At 42.5% G+C, this 23,536-nt stretch overlaps 1 protein-coding gene across 5 annotated transcripts; it reads left to right on the top strand.

The window, feature by feature from the left end:
• Positions 1–1,146: 1,146 nt before the first annotated feature.
• On the top strand, positions 1,147–23,314 carry ACBD4 (acyl-CoA binding domain containing 4). Of its 5 annotated transcripts, none has more exons than XM_073004118.2 (10): positions 1,147–1,294; positions 4,779–4,900; positions 6,200–6,320; positions 7,786–7,870; positions 9,039–9,159; positions 13,264–13,364; positions 14,448–14,517; positions 18,377–18,606; positions 20,335–20,388; positions 20,835–23,314. In XM_073004118.2, the coding sequence occupies exons 2-10, from the start codon at positions 4,819–4,821 to the stop codon at positions 20,943–20,945; spliced, it is 975 nt and encodes a 324-aa protein (XP_072860219.2). In that variant the 5' UTR covers positions 1,147–1,294; positions 4,779–4,818; the 3' UTR covers positions 20,946–23,314. The 5 variants fall into 5 exon arrangements, with proteins under 5 accessions (XP_072860219.2, XP_072860217.2, XP_072860222.2 ...); XM_073004116.2 differs by having other exon boundaries at positions 1,154–1,294; positions 14,448–14,577; XM_073004121.2 differs by having other exon boundaries at positions 1,155–1,294; positions 14,448–14,505.
• Positions 23,315–23,536: the final 222 nt, after the last annotated feature.

The raw sequence follows: 23,536 nt of genomic DNA, 5'->3' as shown, positions 1-23,536 counted from the left end.
ATTCAGATGTAGTCATTCTTACAGCAGATCCACTACAATCAATGGAACTGAAATAGTGATGACAAACCTTGACAGCATCTTAGAAAGCAAACACATCGCCTTGCCAACAAAAGTCCGAATAGTCAAAGCTATGGTTTTTCCTGTAGTGATGTATGGAAGTGAGAGCTGGAGCATAAAGAAGGCTGACTGTTGAAGAATTGATGCTTTTGAATTGTGGTGCTGGAGGAGACTCTTGAGAGTCCCCTGAACTGCAAGGAGAACAAACCTATCTATTCTAAAGGAAATCAAGCCTGAGTGCTCACTGGAAGGACAGATCCTGAGGCTGAGGCTCCAGTACTTTGGCCATCTCATGAGAAGAGAAGAGTCATTGGAAAAGACCCTGATGTTAGGAAAGTGTGAAGGCAAGAGGAGAAGGTGACGACAGAGGATGAGATGGTTGGACAGTGTCATTGAAGCTACCAGAATGAATTTAACACAACTCCAGGAGGCAGTGGAAGACAGGAGTGCCTGGCATGCTCTGGTCCATGGGGTCACGAAGAGTCGGACACGACTAAACAACTAAACAACAACAACCGTCCCATTTGTGTCAATGGGTTCTACCTATCTGGACAAAGATGTTTCCCCTTTTAACCTGAAGACTGCCTTCGAATCATGACAGCCAAATATGTTCATGTTTCATTCTGATTGCAGTTACACAGGAATGGGAAAATGCTGATTCAGCCTTTATGGTACTGCAGTAAATTTGCACATGCTGTGAGGCATACTTAAGACTAAAAGCATAATTCGTCTTTGTTATAAATCCTCTTACTAACGGCTGAGTTGTGGCACAAATTGTCCAGCCCCTCTCAATAGTAAGTAATATCTGCACCAAGAGAAAAAAACAATTATGTCAGTTATAATAATACTGTAATAATAATCCCAGCATGTAAGTTTTGTCTTTGCCCTGTAGATGGCACTGTTACTTTTCCTGAAGTTGGCGCTGACACATAAGCGCGTAATAGACTACACTACAGTATGCAAAAGAAAGGGGAGGGGGGAGGGAAGGCCGGAGCGAAGTGCATCTTCGAAGGGGGAGGATAGAGGTCGGCCTAGTATTGATTGGCGGAGACATAAGACACAGAATGCGAAGCGGCACGGTGATTGGCTGAGACGCACTTCAGCCTCACAGAGGCCGTGGGAGGCTGGCCTTAGAAGACGAAAAGCGGAAGGCGTCAGCTGATTGCCATAATAAACAAGAGGTTTGCACAATCCGTGGCCCGGGCAAAGTGTGACGTTAGGAAAGCACTTGTGCAAGGTAAGGCTGGAAGGAACCTCTTGTATGCTGAAACATATGCAGCTGGACGAGCTTATGTTCTTCTGACCGCGTTTTTCGTTATGACAGTGAACCGCTCAACTCTGGTTAGGAGAGATCATAAGTCCACAAAGGGGCATTTAGGTATGTGGGTGGGTGTGATTCCTGTGGCAAGCTAGAGAAGACAAGGGAGAAGGGCAGAGACACTTATACTGTCAGGGAAGCCAGAAGTATTGGGGGATGGAGGCCAGCTCAGGACAGACTGGACCCTGGGCAAGGCGATGAATGGAGGTTTGAGATCAGGATTGACTCTGCGGCACAAAGCACATTATATTCTTTATTTATTTACTTATTTTAAAAGGTAGTGGGGCGAAATGGTGTTTCAGAGAAGGGGGGCATAAGAATTGAAGGCAGAAAGTGTAAACTTGATGCAATCTTGAGGCAGCAAAGAGCAGAGCATGGTGTATGGCTCTGATAGGTTTAAAGAGTTATTAGCTGGGAAAGAGAAGGGGTTACCCGTAGTGATGTTTGGATTAAGAGATGGAAACAGTATATGTTAGAGAAGTTTCTTATAGGAACAAAAGTGTAGTAGATAAGGAGCACTGGTGAATGGGCTGCATGAGTAAGACAGGGAAGGTGCATGCATGGGCACAGTGGGCAAGCACTGGGTTCCCAAAAATGTGGCTTCCACTTCCAAGCTAGATTGGGCTCCTTATGAGACAGACTCACCAGACTGCCTCAGGAAACTGATTTTGGGTGTCACAAAGGGACAGCAAATCTGTGTTTTATTACTGGATTTTATTGTCAAGAAAGCAGAGGTGCTTGTTTGAATTGTCTGCCTCAGGTGCCAAAATAACACAGCTCCTCTTAAACCATGAACCTTGACTTGTTGAGGCAGAGAGGGTGCCATTTGCTGTTATGCCTTGCACAGCAAATATCTTGGGTGGGACCTGTTTCAGAGCTACAGAAAGTGATACCTACAGCAGGAAGGTGTACAGCAAAGTGCCTGGTTAGCAGAACAACATGAGGAGTGAATATAATACTGTAGTTGATATTGGCTACCTGGGATTAGGAGTTTCTGCTGTTTCTTTCTGCATCAATGGAAGATTTCCTCACAATATGAATATGCTAAAATCTGCCTCCCTGTTCACATTGACCTCTGTTGCCAGTTGTTGAGAGACAACAGTGAAAGAGGACTACTGCCCTTATATCCTATTGTGGGTTTCCAAGAAGGATCTGGGTGGCCCTTCTGGGAACAGGATGCTGAACTAGAGAGGTGTTTGGTCTTATCCAACAGAAGCTCTATGTTCTCAAATAGTAGCTTCAGATGAGGGATTTTTCCTCAAGAGAGCAGTCCAGGAAAAAGAATCAAATCCTCTTTCCGTATTTGCTGTGATCATAATACCTCTCAGCCCTGCAAAGAACATCTATTTAGTGTTAAGCACATTCCACATCATGGCTGGTTTGACCCTTGGCAAGGATTGGAGGCAGTGAGAGTTTCCTTGCTTCACTGAGTGACTCGTTCAGTTTCTTCCTTTTGCTTTGTTAGCTTTTGTTCTGTGCTTTCTGCCAAGGAGTACATTGGACTGGATTGGCTTCAAAATAACTCTCTGTAGGTCAACAAGTCGTGAATTGCACAGGGTCATCCCAAGACTGCTCACATGAAGCTGGCCTGGGGTTTTTCCACATTTTACTGATGATGTACTGTGTCAAGGTGGCTCTGACAAAGGTGACATCACTAGCAGTGAGAGGAATCTTGGAGCAATGGCCTGTATTCTGTTTTTCTCAGCAAGATGCTTATCTTGACACTCAGGCACTGGACTCTGGGTGTTCTGGACAAGGCCTATATTGTGTAGTCATTACATGCCATCATGTCAGTCCTGACTTATGGCAACCCTCACAGGGTTTTTGAGCTATGTGACATGTTCAAGGAATGGTTTACTATTGCAGCCACCACCTGCCCAGCGAGTTCCTATGTCAGCAAGCTATGTGAGAGAGCTGAGGAAGGGATTAAAGTAGCATTGGTGCCCTAACTTGATAAATTTCTATGGCTGTGTGGGGATTTGAACCAAGATCGCCTGGTCCTGCATTCTATCCACTACAGTACACTGACTCTGGTGACAAACAACAGCATCTGAACCTTCACTCCATAAATTTCTGCATCTGAAATAGGGGAACTATGTAGTAAAGTGTGATAAAATAAAATTACACCAGCTGAAACCTAAAACAATCAGACCAGTGATTGTCCTGTTTGTATGTGTAAGACTTCTTCAATATAAGGATACGATCAGATAGCATAATATCAACATAAAGTCAGAACTTTTCTCTCTTCCTGGATTTTGTTACCACTTGCCTGGTGAAGGCATTGAAAGTTTGCATACATTTTGTGCCATTCATTCATTCATTCATTTTTATTTCTTTCTTTTATTTTATTTTATTTAACTTATATGCCGCCCACACTACCCAAAGGTCTCTAGGTAGCTTAATAAAGATACTAGCTTAATATGGCTTTCAGAATTTTTTTTAATGAAAAACACAGCTACCTTTGTTGTTTTCCACTTTTAGCTCTACCAAATTATCCCACCGTTCCCCCCCCCTTTCCTTTCCTTTCCTGTTTTTACTGGCTGGCTGGATAGCTCAGTGGTTTGGGTATCTGGCTGTGGATCCAGAGAGTAGCACTTTGATCCCCCACTGGTCCTCCAGGGACAAGAGCCAGCTTGTGTGGGCTTGGGCAAGCGGCACTGTCCCTGAGCTACCCGCCAGAAGAAGGGACTGACAAACCACTTCTGAGTGTTCTCTACCTGGAAAACACTGAGAAGTGTCATCATAAATTAGAATTGATTTGATGGCACACATTTATGTATGTATGTATGTATGTATGTATGTATGTATGTATGTATGTATGTATGTATGTATGTATGTATGTATGTATGTATGTATGTATGTATGTATGTATGCATTTATTTATTTATTTACTTATTCATTTATTCATTTATTCATTTATTTATTTATGGGGATGGGAGAAGACAAGGGCAATAAAGTTGCACAGTAACACTCCAAATTTTGTATGTATTTTGTATGTTTGGAAGTACAGTAGTAAACACAAGAGATTAAGCTGAACGTTTGCGAAGGACTTGCCAGACAGCTTTTGGGCAACTGTCTTACCTCTGAGACTTAATTCAGCATTTGTAATCCTTCAGAATTAATGTTACAGAGTTTGAGGATAAACAAAGCAAATATATTGTAAGCCACCTTTGGCCATGGTTTGGTCTTAAACACAATGATGGTGAGTTGTAGTCCTAAACTTTTCCAAGCTCTGTGTTGGTCTTCAACAAGGGTGGACCGCAGCATAGAAGACAGTGGGTAGAAGAGAGTTAGGTTCAATACTGGAAGAGTAATTTTGGTTTCCTGAACCTTCTCCCCAGCACTTCTTAACTTCCAATAAAGAGTCTGAATGCAATTAATTTCCGTTTTCCTCTCTCCACAGAGTCCTTTCAACAATCATTTCTATCCCAAACTTAGCACCAATGGGGAAGAAAGCAGAAGAACCAGATTATCAGAAGCAGTTTGAAGCAGCTGTCCGTGTCATCCAAGGCTTGCCCAAGAATGGTGAGAGTTCATTTGGGGAGGGCTGCAACTTGACTTATTAGCCTGGTCTATCACTTTGACTTCTGAGGTCTGACATCAAACTCCCTAAGCTTACTTGGTTCCAAAAAATGAAAGGGAACATGCCCAATGAGTCTATATCTGATACACACTTTTCATGTAGGGAATAACCAGAATAGGAGTGGGTGATGGTGCTGCATGTGTCCCGTTAGCTTACCAGCAAGCAGCTGCAAAGTTTCACACTGTGTCCTTATTCCTTGAGATCTACAATTCATCTTTTTAAATTCCTTGGGGTTAAGAAAGAGTGAACTAGAGTTTCATCCATCTCAGATTGATGTCCTCAAAGTGCTACCATAAGAGCGAACAGATGTATGGGCATCTTTAAACCCATGGTACTGGCACCTACCCATTTAAGAAAAACAAATAAATCTGCATGTGTGATTCTGACTACTTGTGAAAGAGAGATAGAGAAAAAAGAGAAAATGGAGAATGAGCCATCCCCTCAACAAAAGATACTCGCGTGGGATGAAGTGGAAAGAATGGGAGAGACATTAGAAAAGGATGTGAATGTAGAAGAAGGGACAAGGAGAGAACTGAAGGAGAAAGAGGAAAAGGTCGAGATTTGTTTGGTAGAAGAGAAAGAGGGGGAAAGAGAGGAGGAGTTAATTTTACCAGTATGGGTGGAAGATATAAAGGATCAGAGTGGGAGGAAACAATTTAGAATTCCGGGAGCACTAGCAGAGAAAGATAAGAGGATAGTAAGAGAAAAGGAGAAGGCAGAAGAATATGAACGAATGAAAGGATTATTAGAGGATTTGCATAATCTAAAGACCAGAGGGTTGCTGCCTAATCCAGACATCACCAAACAGAAAGATTCCGGTGGATCTGTTAGAATGGGCAGTGGTGGTATATCTGAGAGGACAGGGTCATTGGAAGAAGGTGGTCCGGCTGGACTCCACGTTCAACCACCCACCTGTGGAGGGTGACTGGGCCAGACATCCCTGTTGTGGGACCATCTGCACGGTGAGGAGTATACCCCTGAGGAAGCCAACAGATCGCAAACGGTTTGGACCAGCCCATTCTTAGATCCAGTCAGCTCAAAGGCAGGATTATTGTCCCCTCCATTTGGACAGTTGCACAATATTAGTTTATTTGAACCGGTTTAAGTTGTTGTTGAAATCTTAAGTTCAATAAAGTTGTTAACGTTCAAAAAGAGTTTCCCATTATGTTTCCTGCCAAAAGAGAGGAACTGTTCCAGATATATAATGAACCTAAGCACATCGCTCCTACTTTTCTTAACAGGCTCATACCGCCCATCCTATGAGGAAATGCTGCGCTTCTATAGTTACTACAAGCAAGCCACAGTGGGTCCATGCCAAATCTCCAGACCAGGCTTTTGGGACCCTATTGGCAGGTATAAATGGTAAGATAGACCAGTGCCAACTTTTCTCAAAATCTGATGAAGCTTTTTTCAAAATTAAGTTTAATTTGAGCCAATAGTATTCAGCAAAAACTTAACCCTGATCTTATTTTCAGTAATAGAGCTCAGCCTTGGACTGCTGGCATAAAGCACTGCTTACTTTATTTGTAGAAGAAGGCATCAACATGTTGAACAACACTGGCTGCTGGTGTGCTTCATGGTGGCCCTTTTAAAAATTGTAAAGCCCTATACCAACAATGGCAAACCTATGGCATACGTGCCACAGCTGGCACATGGAGCCCTTTCTGCTGGCACGCAAGCCATTGGTCATCAGATAGCTACTCCCCCCTCCCTGCACAGCCAAACCTCAGGAGGTGGCTGCAGCTGATGCTGGTGCTTTGCCAGGTGGATCCGGAGCAACTGGTGCTGGCAGCGGAGGTTCCACTGCCATATCCAGGTCCGGGTCCACCACTTCCAGTCCTGGGTCCTCCGGGTCTGCCGCCACTCTTGCAGCGGCAGCACACTGCCCACTGTCCCCCCCCCCCAGTTTAGACATGCGAGCCCAAAAAGGTTCGCCACCACTGCCCTATACCATCCTTCCTGTTTCATGGTGTTCTCCAGATGTTTTGGAGCTTAACTCCCACAGACCTTGACAATTGGCTCTCCTGTCTGTGATTGATGGGGAGTTATGGACCAAAACATCTGCAGGGCACAAGAGTGAGAGATACTTACATGTTTGCAGAACTCCCCCTATGGCAGCCTGTGTGCAGCTCTTATTCAGAAGCCCTGTGTTTTACATCATAATTATGGATGATTAGAATTGTGTAGTGGGAAGAAGGGGTTTTATCGCAGTGGCCTGAGGCTTTGGAAGACAATGGCTTTAGACATGGGGAGGAGTCAATCCCCAGCTGCCTTCCATAAGACTGCTGAACTTTGTTGATAAGGGAATCATTTGGTTGAGTTACAGCACAATAATATACTAATTTACCTGTGAGTAATGCTATTGAACTCTATGGAAATTATGTTTTAGTAAACACATTTAAAAGTATGATGTAGGGTTTTTTTACTGTTCTTCTGCATGATGAATTTGCTGTTTTAATTTATTGGGTTGAATTCAGAATTAGGTTTACAGCAGAATCACTGAATGAAGTTAGTTATGACTAATTTAAATTCCACTGATCAGTAGTTGTATTCTAACTATTACTAAGTCCATATTGCTTTTTATGATGATGCATTTTGCTTGGGATGTATAAAAAATGGCTTATAAATATTTTAAAGTAGTAAATAAGCAGTAAGAATAAACTATGATTCACAGCACGCACAGAGTGCTATTTACTCATCACTGAATTGCCACATGACTCTTGCCATGAGGAAGAATGGTTAAGTCACAGGGGACTGGAATTGCCAGATAGTTCAGGCAAATTAAGTATCTGCCCCTGGCTAAACAGTTATTTTGGGACTTTGGCAGGGATGCATGGAATAGATTGGGAAAGATGACCAAAGAGGAAGCAATGGCTGCTTATATTGCTGAGATGAAGAAGGCAGCTCAAAAGGTAGGAAATGAAAAACACCTTCCTAGTTCAAGGCCTGTTTTGTGGGCTGTGGTTGGGTTGCCATGGAAACACATTACAGTAAAGAGCATCAAGATGAGTAGACCACAGTATACCACTGAAAAAGGAATACGTGGCCAGAAAAGCAGGGAAGAACATATTTTGAAGTAGACACATCTCAGATCTTAGGACTAATGAATATTTGGGGGCAGGGGCGCTGAGGATCCTTTACTCTTAAATGTGCGATTTCACATCAGAGAGATTCCAGCAGGTTTTGAATGGAACTGAAATTAAGTTTGTCATTATCATTTCAGCATTTGTCAGATTTTTCAGCGTCAAAATGAAATTGATTGTGAAATTATATGGTAGATGGATTTTCGAGGCAAAATAATGTAATAAGCCTGAATTTGACATCCTGGTGGTGAACATTACCAAGCATTTTATACCCTTGGTTGTCGAAATGCTCTAAAAACAAATACCACACCTAAATGGGCATTGTGTAAGAAAATCAGGAAACTGTAGATATACTTTGTGTGTCTCACCATACTCTCCTGCCTGACTGTTTCAAAGAAGAAGTCACTTCTCTTCTAGAAAAGTGTTGCTTGGAATATTGCATGTAGGTCACAGGTTCAATCCTTAGTGTCTCCTGATAGGGATAAGAAAAAGTTATGCCTGAAATCCTAAAGAACTGGGGCCAACCAGTGTTGATGATAATGGGCTACGTGAAATGTGGGTATATCCTTCCCAGGTCTAGGCATGGGTGGCTCCCAGACCTCTGGAGATTGCCCAAAATAATAGTTATTTTGACAGATTCTTGCCTCAATCCACATTCAGCATATTAGCTTACCATTGCTTTGTCAATTCAAAATAGTATGCTTTGGTTTCTATATTTCATATCTCAGACACATGACACTGAAAAATCTACAGTTCTAGAGGGCCAACTAAGAGGAGGAAGTAAATATTTGCTTTAACATAGGATCTGATCCTAAGTTCTTCTATAAAGCCCAGGGCTTTACATTAAGCTTTTAACAGTCTCCCATCCAAGGAACAAGTCAGGTATAGGTCTTCATTCCTTCTGTAGTGCTACAGTATCAGATGCTCCTAAACCATTCTCTGAGTTGCAGCGAATGGTCTTGTACCACCTGGAATCCCTTCTAGGACTTTCTGACAGGTCATTAACACCGTACCATTGGATGACACATCGGAAGACATGTTTGTCTACTTTGAACCCCTCTATGAAGTGATCCATGACATGCCGAGGCCCCCTGAGTCCTTCTTCAAGAAGAAAACAGGTACAAATAATTGGCAGCAAAAGTTGGGTAAGGTGGGGGGTCTGATCATGTTCTTAAATTGTTGTGATGAGGTAGCAGATAGCTTTATAATGTTTTTTATTCCAAGACCCACAATGCAAAAGTTGGTCTGGTTCTTTTTCAGCAGAGCTTGTAAGGTTACATTTTGGACTACAACTCCCAAAATTACTCAGCTGGGGATAGTCTGGTTATGGGATTATGGGAGTTGTAGTCCAAAAAAGGAACAATTTCAAGATGTGAAATCAAGATAATGAAAATCATATTGGCTCCTGGCTTACAATTTTTCTGGTATCTTTTGTAGTCAGCCTTTCCTTAATAGGAACTCACCTCAATCCACATTTGTCAAATCAGCTTACATGTCTAACAAGCTCCATAGACCTCTAGGGAAGAACTTCCCTGGAGGTTTATGAAGCCTGTTAGACATGTTTGGTGGCAGATCATCTATCCTCCAGGCAGAGGAGTCTCAAGGAGATTACCTTGTTCCATATCATCCGGCAGCCATGTAATTCTCGGCAAAGTATCCCTGTCTCAGATGTAGTATGGAACTGTTCAAGTTATGCAGTTCGCGCTAATGAGCTTGGACTGGAGCTGTCTAACCTGCCTGTAGATGTTTGTGATTTGGTCATAGGAAGCAACCTAACGCCAGCACCTCCAAAATTTTTGTTGGCAGTGAGAAGCAGAAGTGAGAGAAAAGGAGTATAGTTCAGAACACATTCTGTTTCTTTTGCTAAGTAACTTCACTATCAGACCTCCTTGATTTGTTCCCACACAAACATTCTGCAAAGAGCTGAGAGACAGGATACTTGGGAAAATAGGAGGAGGTTTGGACTGCTGGCTAAATGCAAAACCAGAGCCCCCCCTCCCCTTTTCCATTTCATTCCAGAAACTTGATATGCACCTTTTCCTCCAGAGCACCTTTGATTAAGCTTTCCAACATGGACATCTGGCTCTATTCCCAGCCCTTATCTCTTATGTTTATTGTAACATGATCCCATGGGTCAAAAGCCCTTTTGCTGGCCAAGTCAGTGACAGTTACAGACGGAGACTTCAGGACTCTACAAGAGGGCTAGGGCTAAAGGAGAGGGGTTCTGGTGAGCCCATTCCTACTTTGGTCAGATTGTGGGTCCTGATCTATGTTGTGGCAGTGGAAGACTATTATGAACCACCATTTTCCCACAGTACCACACAGATTTTCAGTATTGTGGATGAGAGGATTGGAATTGTGGGAAATTAAAATGGCAGCTTGCAGACTTGGCCACCTGCAGGCCCAGGAAGGGGGCCCAATGCAGGTATCAACACTAGTGGGCCTTAACAGAATGTTGGCAACCACTGTAGTTGTGTTAGGATGCCAAGTACTCGTGCTGGGCCTGATTTCCATTCGTTTCAACTGTGCAAGAGAATTTCATATTTGACAATACTGCACACTCTGGCATTCTTTATCTGCTACCTTTACATGGCACCTGAAATATGCCCTCTGAGAGAACCGCAAGCCACATTTGTCTGTGTGGATCTTGAGGACAAAGCCAAACACACCATGTAGTGGAAATAGGAAATCTCCTTAAAACCCAGTTACAGCTGAATGGAAAAGTCTCTTTTGGACGCTGATCCTGGGTTTTTGTTTGTTTGTTTGTTTGTTTTTTAAGTCATTTCCTTTTTGATCGTGCTGATTGACTGCCCAGTCCACTGTAATCGCCATCCTTCTGAAAAGTTCACTGAAGAAATTAAGTAAAAGAGACAGGGGGGAGGAAGAGGTCACTCCCCTTTGCGACTGCATGCCCTCCATGCTCTCAAGTAGAAAACAATGACAGCCGCTGCATGTTTCTTTCACACATTATACAGAGGGAGGAAATGTATTCTGATTAATGCGTTCCTTCTGCCATCTCTCACCTACGTATGTCTCCCTGATGATAGTTTGCATCTATCTGTGCAAAGGACAAGCTAGTTTGACTTGGACAGTGGCCAGGCACACCCTATCTATGGCTCAAAGGGTCAAAGCTTGCAAATGCCCCCCCTCGGTTATTCAGATTACACATTACTCTGAAAATCCTAAAGTCATAAGTCCCACAGAGTTACGTTTTCAAACTCTGCAAATAAACGAGCAGTCCTTCCCAGACTGTATGCCCTTCCTATTAACGCGGGGATAGGTGGAATTTTTTATTCCGCATAATGCTGAGCTGCACAGGGCTTGGGAATATTGAGATTTCTTTTTAATATTAAAAAGGAGAAAACAACTGGAAGTGCCTGGGAGTCCAGCTCAAGTTCTGGTAAATGTTTTTGATTGGGAAGGGAAGGAGGGTCTCGCCCCACACGCCTGTTTGATCTGAAAAATGCTGCTCTTGGAGGCCTCCAGAAACAGAAAAACATGTTTTTGTGTACTTTTTTTTTCTTGCTATAGGGGGGCTTTGTGAGTATAAAAATGCCCTTAATGGGTTTACATGTAGTCCGTGGTCTGTAGATTGCCCACTCTCATACTAGAGCAGTGAGAAATAAATTAGTGTAAAGTTTCAGTGACTTCTTAGACCTTGAAGTCTCCACAGTGGAGACAGAGGACTCTTTTATAGCTCTGATCTTACTTTCAGAAGGATGGGGGATTCTGCTACAGCAGATCATTGGTCCATCCAGTCAGTCATTCACAATGCTGAGGCAACAGAATTGCCCAGGCCAGGGTGGGAAGGCGGAGTCATGCCCTGGAAGAGGACATCCTGAGAAATGCAGAGGGTTGGCTCTTCTGAGGTCAGGCACTTCTTGTTTGTAAGTTGCTTGAAAACAGTGAGGCATCCCTTCAGTTTAAGTTCACGGGGAGGAAGGTGCTCATCAGAGTCAGCTAGGGGACTTTTGGTAGAGACTTATGAATGCCTCTGCCACTGGAGGTCTATGAACAGCTCTGAAGTGTGGGACTTTTTCTCTGGAGCTTCCTCCTCTGTGTTTCAAGACATGCAAACAGGATGGAGCATCTGGGTTGCATAATAAGGAGCAGGCTCTGCCCAGACCTCTGCCCATCCTTGGAGAGGGGTTAAAGACTCTGTTGCATAAACCCATGTTCTCTCTTATCATTCTACTCCTCTTAAAATCATGAGATCATCTTGGAATTCCTGAAATCTGAAAGTGGGGATATTGTTGTCTTATGCCATGGCAAGTAATTGGTAAGGCATGATCTTCTCATGCTTATATTATTAATGCAAACACAATATCAAGTATTTTAAAAGCCATAGGTGTAAATAGAAGAGAGTTGACACTGTTAAGGCTCCAAGGGGCAGATGAAAAAAATTATTCTCTTCTCTTTTGGTGAAAACGGGACTCTGCCCTGTTTTACTTAGGAGAAATCATTTCAGTTTCAGATTCTGCTGAGCACACAGCTCAGCTCAAACTTAGAATTCCCATTCTGCACAAGCTAATGGATGAATTGGGGGTGGAGGCTCCCTTCTTCCTGCCTGAGACTGAGATCCCAAAACTTGGTGTCTTATTCTCCTTAGATAATTAAGCTATCTTCCTAGTTCATTGATTCTTGAATCTTAATGATATGTACAGAGCCTGGGCAGAAAACCCATTATCTTTCTTCTGCAGATGTAAGAATTCTTTTAAATCTGAATAGTTAGTTACATAGCTCACTTCCCTGATCAGACAGCCCAACATTGTAGAAGGTGGCCAGCTCAATGTTTAAAGCATGGGTGGGCAACCTATTGAGGTCTGAAGGCACATGCATTCTTGTGGAGCTTGCAGGGGTGCTACATCAGCCTCAAAATATTTTTTTTCTTTTAAAAATACTTTTTTAATTTAACTGAAAAAAAACCCTCTCATACCCACTAATGACTTTTTTTAATTTACTGTTTTGGAAGGCAGGGATCTGGTAGAAATATTCCCCACATCCTCTAGAGAAGGGGTCCCCAACCCTCGGTCCGTGGCCCTGTGATGGTCCGCTGGCTTCTCAGGACTGGGCCACAGAGACGGATCTCTGCCCCCCGACATGCACGCATGATGGGCTTGCCGTGCTCACTTATATACAAATAAGCATGTGTGCATTCTCCCTGTGTGTACTTCCACAGAGAGAATGCACTTCTCTACATCTGAGCCCCTTTTCTGTTGCAGGACCAGGATACAAGGACAAAGCTATCAAGAGCAATCAGGCAACCAGTGAGTCCGAGAGCGAAGTGTTCTGTGATAGCCTGCAGCAGGTGGAACCTGATCAGGTGATGAAATACATGAGGGAAAGCTGTGGATCAACAGAAATAGGCTGCCATCAGAGAATCATAGGCATAATTCTCTACCTTAGGGCAGGACAGCTTGATGTTAAGTAAGGAATGTCTGGCCCCTCACTAAAAAATCTAGTTTTTAGTTGCACTGACATTAACTATTGCTCTTCCACTCACTTTTTTGTCAGAATGCACCTTTTGGATGGCATTTGAGCCCCCCTGTGAACAAATTCCTTTTTAAAATCTTGCATTTCCTTGTGAGGGCTTCTGCATGAATAAGATAAACATGTTTCAAGCTGAGTTTGTGATCTGAGCTGTTAAACCAAACCAGAATTTATTTCACCATTTTAGCTAACAATAACAAAAAGCAAAAGTAACCTGTGTTTGCGGCTCAACTGAATATTTTGGAGGGTTTGTTCCTTTCTTGGCCATGAGTAGTCACTACCTATTAACTTTTAGTATGCTTCCACAATAAAAAAAAGCAGCCTGGAATGTCCTTGCAGTTGTGCCAAGAAGCAGGAAAAACCTTACCTTCTGAAACTTTTCTACTTCCATCTCAGAAGTAGAACACTTGAATTCCCTCAGGGCAGAATTACTTCATCTTCCAGAGAATGTTGGGAACTATCCTCTTTTCAAAGGAGGGCCAGATAATCCTCTTAACAGAATGACTGATACCTCATAAAATTCCAAAGAGGCAGTTGTGTTAGTCTTTGTCCGCATGTCAACAAAATTAAAGAAAAAGGAAAGGACACAAGACTGTGGTACCTTAAAGATTAACAGATCTCTTTCCATTGAGCTTTCCTAGATCAAAAGCCACTTTTTGCACATGTGGAGGAAGTACCTGAGGAAGTGGATTCGGATCCACAAAAGCTCACACTGAAACAGATTTGTTGGCTTTTAAAGTGTGACAGCATTTTGTCCATCGCTTCCTCCCTCTTTTTTTAATTTTAACCTCATCAAATCACCTCATAGTTCCAGAATTCTTTGAAGAAAGAAGTGGTTAAAGTGCTATGAAATTGATAATTAAAAACCCAAAATTCTATAGTCTTCACTCAAAACTGTTTCTTTTTTCCCTCCTAGGCTATGGTGCTGTCAGACCAACCAAGCCTCCCTCTCAGCAATCCTCAGAAATCTCAAGGTGGTGAGAAGAGTGAACATAAGCCTCCAGTGTACAAACCATTATCAGTCGGGGAGGGAGAACTGAATAAAGGTTGTACCATTGATGGGAGAGTAACATTTTGCCTCAGGAAGTTAAGCTCAGTACAGGGAGAGGCAGGCCAGGGGCAGACCCTTTGCGGCTGTGCCACGTGCCCTTGGCAATGAAAGGGCCTCTTTCACCTGCAAGTGCAAACAAGCTCAGAGTGTAATTAATTCGGTTTGATTCTGAGATAAGTAGTTTGGTAGAAAACGCATGTTTTTGCTGCAAAACAAAAGGGACAGGTTTGCCAGAACATCAGGCTGTTTCATTGTTTCTGCAACAGAAACAGCCTTTGGGAGGAGGCCAGTAGAGAAACTAAGGACGAAAAGACAAGTATGGAATAGCACTAGGCTGTGGTGAGAGATAATACAGAGCTTCTGCCAAAGCATTTCACCAGCTTTCTTTGCAGAGTGCACTGATGTTTTGGCAATGTCTGCACCTCATTAAAGCAGTCCAACATGTGCCTTTAAAAAAGCAATTTAAATGAGGAATATTATGCCAAGGGAGGAATGGCTTGGGGGCAGCAGTAGTGCTTGCAAAAATCACTTTTTGGAGTCCAGCTCCTAGAATCCCCTGTTGCAGCAATTATCAACCTTGGGTCCTCAGATGTTCAAAACTACCAGAATCCTTCACAACTGTAGTTGTACCAACCAGATATCCTTTGTATTCCTGCATTGAGCAGGGAGTTTTAGTCCAAGAACATATGGGGACCAAAGGTTGGGAATTACTGCCCTATTGGCATGGCCAGTGGAAGAATTCTTTGAGTTGTAGAAGGGAGAGTAGTTTTCCCAAGGGCTAGACAGCAGTGGCTATAGGACTGGATTTCAGTGCTGATTAATTTTCCACAAGATATGATGGTAGATGAGTTAATAGAATTCTGGGCTATATCAGAGATGGGAAATACTTTGGAATGGTAAAAGTCTCCCTGCATTTAGCAGCCTAACACTCCAAAAGGCAAGGTTTAGCATTGCCTCTTTCTGATATGATGGTTTGCTATATGCAGGGAACATTTTATGTGGCTAGACATTTAAAAAATCTGCCTCTAACCTGGGATCTGATTCAGAGTTCTTCTGCCTTAGTCTACAATCTGTAGTCCACCAAAATGAACCTACATATACAGATGTGATAGAATGAGGTGGTTTGTTTGTTCAGTCGTTTAGTCGTGTCCGACTCTTTGTGACCCCATGGACCAGAGCACGCAAGGCCCTCCTATCTTCCACTGCCTCCCAGAGTTGTGTCAAATTCATGTTGGTTGCTTCGATGACACTGTCCAAGCATCTCATCCTCGGTCGTCCCCTTCTCCTCTTGCCTTCACACTTTCCCAACATCAAAGTCTTTTCCAAGGAGTCTTCTCTTCTCATGAGATGGCCAAAGTACTGGATTGCTGCCTTGTCGTGGCGAGGGGGCTTGAGTAGCTCAGGGAAGCTATGGGCTATGCCGTGCAGGGCCACCCAAGACGGACAGGTCATAGTGGAGAGTTCTGACTAAACGCAATCCACCTGGGGTAGGAACCGGCAATTCCACTCCAGTATCTTTGCCAAGAATGCCCCATGATCTGATCAGAATGAGGTGGTATAGACATGAGAAGTTAGAATGGACATTTCTGCTTCGGACTATAGGTTGTGGGAGTCTTGTTTCTGAATGTTCCCTTGTGTTTTCTTCCTTTTAGGTAGAACAGTAGTACAGCCAGAAGTAGGTTGGCCTAGATTGTTCTCCCTGAAATAAAACTTGCAGTAATTTTTATTCTTTTCACTTGGTGTTTTTTAATAAGCCTTCACACTTGCAGTTTTTATATTCCACCTCATTCTGATGCATATGTACAAGGGCTCAAGTAGACAGGACATTAACCATGTGATTGGTTCTTATGTGCCTTTTCTTTATTTACTAACGAAGTAGCCACAGAGGCCTCAGATTGGGACAGGAAGGTGGTGTGGGAGAAGAAGATATTCATGTTCTTGCCCTGACAAGGTTCAGTTCTAGATCACTCATAAGCACACCTACAGGCTATACCCTTGTGTGTTGTTGGCCCTGGATAGGAATCCTTTGTCTTCAGAACCTCTCCCATCAGTTTTGAGGACGCAGGAGATAGATAGAAAGCTAAATTAAATAAATAAATAAATAGATAACTGTATAATAAATTTATAAATAAAGCTGTATGTGTATATTCTCTCTGTGTGTGTGTGTGTGTGTGTGTGTCTGTCTGTCTGTCTGTCTGTCTGTCTGTCTCTTTCTTTCTTTGTGGCTATGGTGGCTGCCACGAGAAGGCTATAGAGTCTACCTCTTTAAAATTGGCAGAGTGGTAGTGGGGGAAGCAATCCTTCTCTAAACCTTGCTGCCTCAAATATAACAGAGGTAGGCAGCATGGTCCTTAGCCCTACCTAGTGACCAGGCTGGCCTTCTAGCATGTGCCTTGACTGATAATGCAGAAAGGTCTTTTCATAGCCCTCACTCACTCCAGGAATGCCCTGCTGTGTTGGAATAGTCTTCTGAGTCATTCAGTCTCTTGGCCTTGGGAGGTTAATTCATAACATACTTGTGAAGACAGAGCTGTCCTCACCATGTGCTGATTCTCCCTCTTTCCTCCTCCCATTCCCCTATCCTTGTGTTCCTGGCTGCTCCCCCACTTCCCACTGTTCTTCTTGTTCAATTTAAGCCTTATTTTTTGCAGGAGAGGTACAGTGCTATCTGAAAGAGACTCATTTTACCTGGCCTCCAATGAGAAAACATGGTGACCAGACCGATTTGTAGTGTAAAGAAGTCTTTCAAGAAAAATAACTCAAGAGAAGGCAGCAGAGGTGGCCTGATACACTTTTCAGCCTGAGAGGAATGATGGGATGCACACTCCCCTCCATTTGCACACAGGAACTGACTGGGCTTGCAAGCAGTGGAATCTTGTCTGAATGCTAGCCATAAAGGGGTATTCACTGCTAGTTTGAAGGGACCATAAGCAGGTTATGTGGCATATGCAACAACTTGCATATGAGAACAGCTGAGAAGTTTGGAAGGCACAGCCAGGAGGCTGCCATTGTAGCCCCCTAGTATTTGCTTTCTGAAGCAGTCACCTGACTCTGCCTAATGGTACAGCCAGCTCTTAAGTCAAGGGATACAAGTCTTAATACTTCCCTGGTAGCTTAATTCTTGATGCCCCAGAGTGAAGCAATCTAGGAGAAAGGAAAATGAGAGGCTTGTCAAAAGGTACATAGGATGCTCGCCTTACACAAAGTCAGATCAATGTTTGTCCAAACTGGAAATGGCTCTCTCTAAAGTGTCAGGTAGAGATCCTGTAACTGGAGAAGGTGGGGATGGAACCTAGAATCATCTGCTTGCCAAGTGGGTACTCTGCTGCCATTGAGAATAAATCAAACATTGAGAACTAGGAAGATGGATGTTTTAAATCAGAAGATGTAAATTCTAGAGAGGCATGAGTGCCACCACCTCTCATTTTAGAAATACCCACTTCCCATTTGTCCTGATATTTTGGAAATATCTCCTATAAAAGAGATGTGTACAGCATACTGGAGATGGGAAGGAGATTCAGTTCAGAGTCTAAAATCAAGTGAACCAGTGGCAGTCCTTTAAACCTCTTACTATTTCTGTTCTTTCTCCACTGTCCAGTTACAAAAACACAACCATTGCCTGTCCCCTTCCTCTGTTTTGCACGCAGGTAAAAGTGGAGCCAATGTGACATTGAGACAGATTTGAGCCTTAAGGCTCTCACTTTTAAAAATTCACGACAATTTCTAGGATTATATTTGAGCACCACTTCCACTTAAGGTCTCAGTCTTTTAGATGTATCTGTCATCTTTTTCAGCTGAAGGTCCCTGTGATCTATCACCTCCCGCTCACTTCACAGACCTACAGATTGCCCCACATGAAAAGGTTCTTGGCAGTAGCCCTGAAGCCATCTGTGAGAGCCCAACAGGTGGCTTAATCCAGCAGGAAGTAGATCTGCAGGTAACAAGCATCATTCAGGCTTTGCAGCAGGACATGGAGAAAGTGAGGGAAAGACTCAGCTATTTGGAATCATGGGCAGCTTTGCAGGTATGTTATCCATTTAGAAAGAAGAGGGATATTTATTTCATATATTTATGAATCACTGTTTATCTAGAAGAGCTATTAAGGCAAATTAAGAAAGAAGGAATATGCTACATAATAAACCACGAACAGAAGTCAATCGGGTACACTGTTTTTTAAAAAGTCTGCCGCTGGCTTCAAGCAGTACTTCTTCATGCATATCGGAAACACGAGTGTCCTAAACCTGAATGAACCTCTTGACCAAGGTGAACCCAGGATCTTTAGAAGAGGTGCTTTTTCATATCCCATCTGACAACTGGCATGCATGGAGGTGGGGCAGGGCACTATGAAGAGCTATACCTAACTTATTTGGGAGGCCCTCTAACCCCTCTCTGGCTTTTGGCTGGAATGCAGAGATCATGTTTTGGCAGGCTCTTGGACTTTTGTGGTGGTCATTTTCTTCTCTGCTGCAGTGCATTTTGTTTTCTGTTTGCAGCCAGCTGCTTTTTAAAAAATCTTACCCTTATCTATTTTTGATGTGTTGTTTTATTATAGAAGGTAATAACGTTCTGATTTCATTGTTCCTAGCCACATAAGGCATTCAGTAGGGAAAAACTGGGATATAAAATTTTATGCTAAGTGAAAGAAAAACAAAGCTCCCTGAAAATGACCAATTATTTCTCTCTAATTAGTAAATAATGGAAAAGATCATGAGTAGTGAAGAAGTTCATGAGTATTTTGTTAATGTGGAAAAGTTAACATTTCTCACCAGTTGAAAGCTGCAGGAGTCTTGTTGTCCTCCCATAGTTTGCAAATTTGCTTGCCTAACCTTCAGGACAGAAACACTTCCTTTATTTCTGCTTGAATCAGATACTGGAACATTAACATGATACCAGCTGTAATAATGGGTTGTTTGTAGTAGCCCAGAATCTACACAGAAGGTAGCACAGAGCTCCTGAGTGCCCAAACATTCAGACAGCTTTCAGAACCACAATTATTTAGCTTTAGCAGCATAACTGTGCCATGTGTCATCAAGCCATTATCTGAGATGATGAAAGCTGTAGCACACAAACACCCTGCCAGGACACCTCTGTTTTTGTCTTGAGGCATGCATGACACGTCTCTGTGGTGCCTGATTCGTGGTCCTCTTTGTTACACTTAGCTTACCTTGTGTACCTTGTATAAAGTCTCTGTTCTTGGAGGAGAAAGAAGGGACTGGGAGAAGATTTTGATTTGTCATTATTTTCATGACATTTGTACTCTTTAAGATCACTGAACTGGGAGAAAGGTGCAGGAGAAAAGGTGCAGGAGAAAACCTTTAGAATGTTTCTTTAAGGACAAGCAAAATAGGTACAAAATCAGAAACAAAAATGACAAGATCAAAACAGTGTGCTTTAGTGATGAGGTAGGCATGCACACAATTGACTTTTTTAAAAATGGACAACAATTACAACAAAGAAAAGTAATATTTGGTGCAAAATGCTAAAGCTTCCAGTTTGTATGTGTAAACATTTTTTTAAAAAAATTGACCCCAGAAAAAGGTTTTCATAAGTTTTTTTAAGCCAACAAAACATAGACCAGATTGGGATAGCTTATGGACTTGAGTACCCAGATCGCTGGTGTGTGTGTGCAATGTGTAGCCTACATAATTAAATTGTAAACCGCCCAGAGAGTGCTTGAAGCGCTATGGGGCGGTATATAAGCAGCACACTTCTAATATGTACAGATGGTCATCAAGAGTTTTCTGTCTTTCAGAGCCACCCAGCAATGTTGAATCCTGGCCTGGCGTCCGTATCAGAGAATAAAAAGGTATCATGACCAACAGTTGGCTTGTATGCTAAATGGAACTCAAGCTTTAAGCATACTGATACAACCACCCGTCTAAATGTGTTCAGGGCTGGATGCTAATGCTGAGGTGGCATTCGGACCCTAGCTTAATTTAAAAACAGAAGGTGGTAATAGTAGGAGTAATACCGTAGTAGTAGTAAGGAATTTTACTTTTGGGCATGTGTAAAAGGCCTTCCTATCACTGTTCACAACAGCCCCTAACCTGAAAGGAAATGTTGACCAGTGAATAAAGCTTCAACTGATCTATCCCACTTACGGATTATTCTTATCTAAATCTTGAGCTAGGATGAGGTAACAGAGTTGGAGAAACCTGATCTCCTTGGTGTAGAATGACTAACAACCCACTTCCAATGTTTTTTTTTCCTTCAAAGTAGAATTTTATCCTATCATCTTCTCTTCATCCACAGGAACCACCAAGTTGGCCCGTACATCTGTCTCCTCATACCTGGTTTTTCTTGCTGGCATGGCCTTTTGTTGTACAGTGGCTCCTCTGGTGTTTTCAGAGACAGAAGAGGTGAACTTCAACCTGTCTTTTAATAGCATTTTCCAAATGAACAACTTGAAAATGACTGGAAAGCCATGATGACTTCAAACTATGGACTTCAGATGCCCGTCAACATTTCTACCTACAAAGGACAATCTTGAATTTTGCTTAATCATCACCCTGCAGTCCTGGCACAAGAAGGAACGTAGTTAATCATTTTTGGTTTGTCCTAAATAAACATGAAGGAGGAAAATGACAATAAAGTGCAAGGGGAAACAGAGGCTTCAAGAGACGAGTCCAGTTGGCCTGTTGGCATAAAGTCATCAGTGATGTCCATAACACAGATGGGTAACCTCAGACCCTCCAGTTGTTTTAGACTACAACTCCCATAACCCCTTTCTGTTGACCATTGTGGCTGGGGCTTTAGGCAGTTGATGTCCAAAACATCTGGAGAGCCAAGGTGGCCCCATCCTAATGTAGTATTTACTGTTATACAAAACTTTGAATGAGAGATGGTGATAGAAGGAGCATATAGGCTTCCTTTACTCACAACCCACTTCCGATGTTTTTTCTTCAGTCCAATGTGGAATTTTTCCTGTCCCCTTCTCTTAATCATGTTTTCTCCCCTTTTCTGCTACAAGTCCCTCTCTTCCCAAGGAAGGGTGGATTGTAAAGAGGAAGGGTGGATTGTATAGATTTTTTTTCTGTCTCAGGGTATTGGAACAATTCCAGCCATGTAGGAACAGTTTAATGGTAACAAAGAAACTGCATTCCTCTTCCTTTTCTTGATGCCTGCTTATTTCAAGCAGCCTGGGAGCAACAATGCTGATAGAAAAAGTGCTTCTCATGTAATTCATCTATCCTTTCTTTCTCAAATGTGGTCAGAAAATGGAAACATTTTAATCAAGCTTAAGGTGTGTACGTTTAACCTGGAGATGAGATAACCAGCATCAGATATTTTATGATTGTCACATAAACAATGCAGAGAAACAATAGTCTGGGTGAATGGATGAGCGACACTTTCACTTCTTCACATGAGCACACTTTTAACCCTTAGCTCACATCAACAAGGGAGGAGAGCCTTAACATTTTCTATTTGTAAACCCAAAGAGGGTGTGTACATAACCCCGCTGACACTAAGAAAATGGGGAAGCTACCAAAATTTCAGTATACCTACCACTTTAAGGGACATGTTGGTTTTAAAAAATGGAATAAAGGTGGGAAAATAAATAATGAGAACTGATATGTGGAATGCAGTGCTGGGTTTAACAAGAAAGCTTCTCAGATAATTCTGTATAGCAGTGGTCCCCAACCTTGGGCCTCCAGATGTTCTTGGACTTCAACTCCCAGAAATCCAGCAGAGGTGGTGGTGAAGTCTTCTGGGAGTTGTAGTCCAAGAAAGTCTGGAGGCCCAAGGTTGGGGACCACTGCTGTATAGGACTGACCCCTTAATCCAGACACTACTCTCTAAATCTGCTTTAACGTCTGATCCATATGAACATATGATTGTAGACAGTTTTGAATGTGCAGTATTCATTAGTTGTATGAGAACTGGCAACATGGAAGCAATGAGTCCTGGTCTACTAGCTAATGTATTTTGATCACAGCTTAGAAAAGTAGCTTATTGGGGGGGGGGGGCTATTGCTGTCAGAGTCCTAATGAGCATACCTATTAATTATGCTGACTGGAAGATTCTGAAAATAATGCCTTGCATCCCAAAACATGCTTTTCCTATTTCTAGTAGGTAAACTGGCAGATACTTCTGTACAGTATAGGTTTTTGTATGTGCTCTGCCTCTAGAAAATGCACATGACACTTAAAATAGATATGTACTGTCTACTTAGATATTATGAATACAGGGACAGAAGGGAATGGTTTGAGTGTAAAGATTATGATCTTTTTCAGCCTCTTCCTCACCAGGAATCAAGTATTTCCATTTGGCTAAGAATTGCTACCCACCAGCTCTTCTCTGGGCAATGTGCACCAAAACAGATTTTGGAGGGCTAGAAATTCAGAACTAGCACATCTCCAATGATTATTGTCCAGTCCCTACTTCAGGCATGGACACAGTGCAGCCTGCCTGATGGTGTTGGGCTGCATCTCCCAGGATTTAGCACATAAGGCTGATGGGAATTACATTCCATCAACATTTACAGGGTTGGACCTTGATCTCTTCTTCTCTATTTGAAGACCGTCTGTGAACAGACTCCTTCCCTGGACAGGAAGTTTGACTATCCAAATGCAGTGGTAGCGTGGATGTTTAAATGCTGGCTTTAAATTATTATCGAATTACCTGGAAATGTTGTATTTTCTTTGTGTATATTTTTCTGATGTTGCCATAAGTTGGTTTGAACATGATTTAAGCCATGCATACAAATAAACAGGTAATAGGGATTATTAAAATGTCTTCTAAATATCTGTCAAAATCTACCTTTCCATAACACGCCCATTATTATAGACATGAGCAGCAGAGAAAAAGACTTTACTTGGGGCCCAAATGTACAACAAACAGATAAACGGGTTTTCTCAGGCAGGATGATAGTGCTAGATAATTTGAAGAAGTACAGCAAATCTACACATTGCAAGGAAGAAGAAACCACTATTGCACATCAGACAGACAGACAG

The sequence above is a fragment of the Pogona vitticeps genome, chromosome 6 (assembly GCF_051106095.1).
Source record: "Pogona vitticeps strain Pit_001003342236 chromosome 6, PviZW2.1, whole genome shotgun sequence".
Taxonomy (NCBI): domain Eukaryota; kingdom Metazoa; phylum Chordata; class Lepidosauria; order Squamata; family Agamidae; genus Pogona; species Pogona vitticeps.
Note: the sequence above shows the minus strand (reverse complement) of the source record. Positions and strands in the feature narration are given on the sequence as shown.

Excerpts from the sequence above, each read along its gene's own strand:
- ACBD4 (XM_073004116.2), top strand. The coding sequence starts at position 4,819 with ATGGGGAAGAAAGCAGAAGAACCAGATTATCAGAAGCAGTTTGAAGCA. Across the intron at positions 6,321-7,785 it reads CCTATTGGCAGGTATAAATG|GGATGCATGGAATAGATTGG; the intron begins GTAAGATAGACC and ends GGACTTTGGCAG. Across the intron at positions 7,871-9,038 it reads TGAAGAAGGCAGCTCAAAAG|GTCATTAACACCGTACCATT; the intron begins GTAGGAAATGAA and ends ACTTTCTGACAG.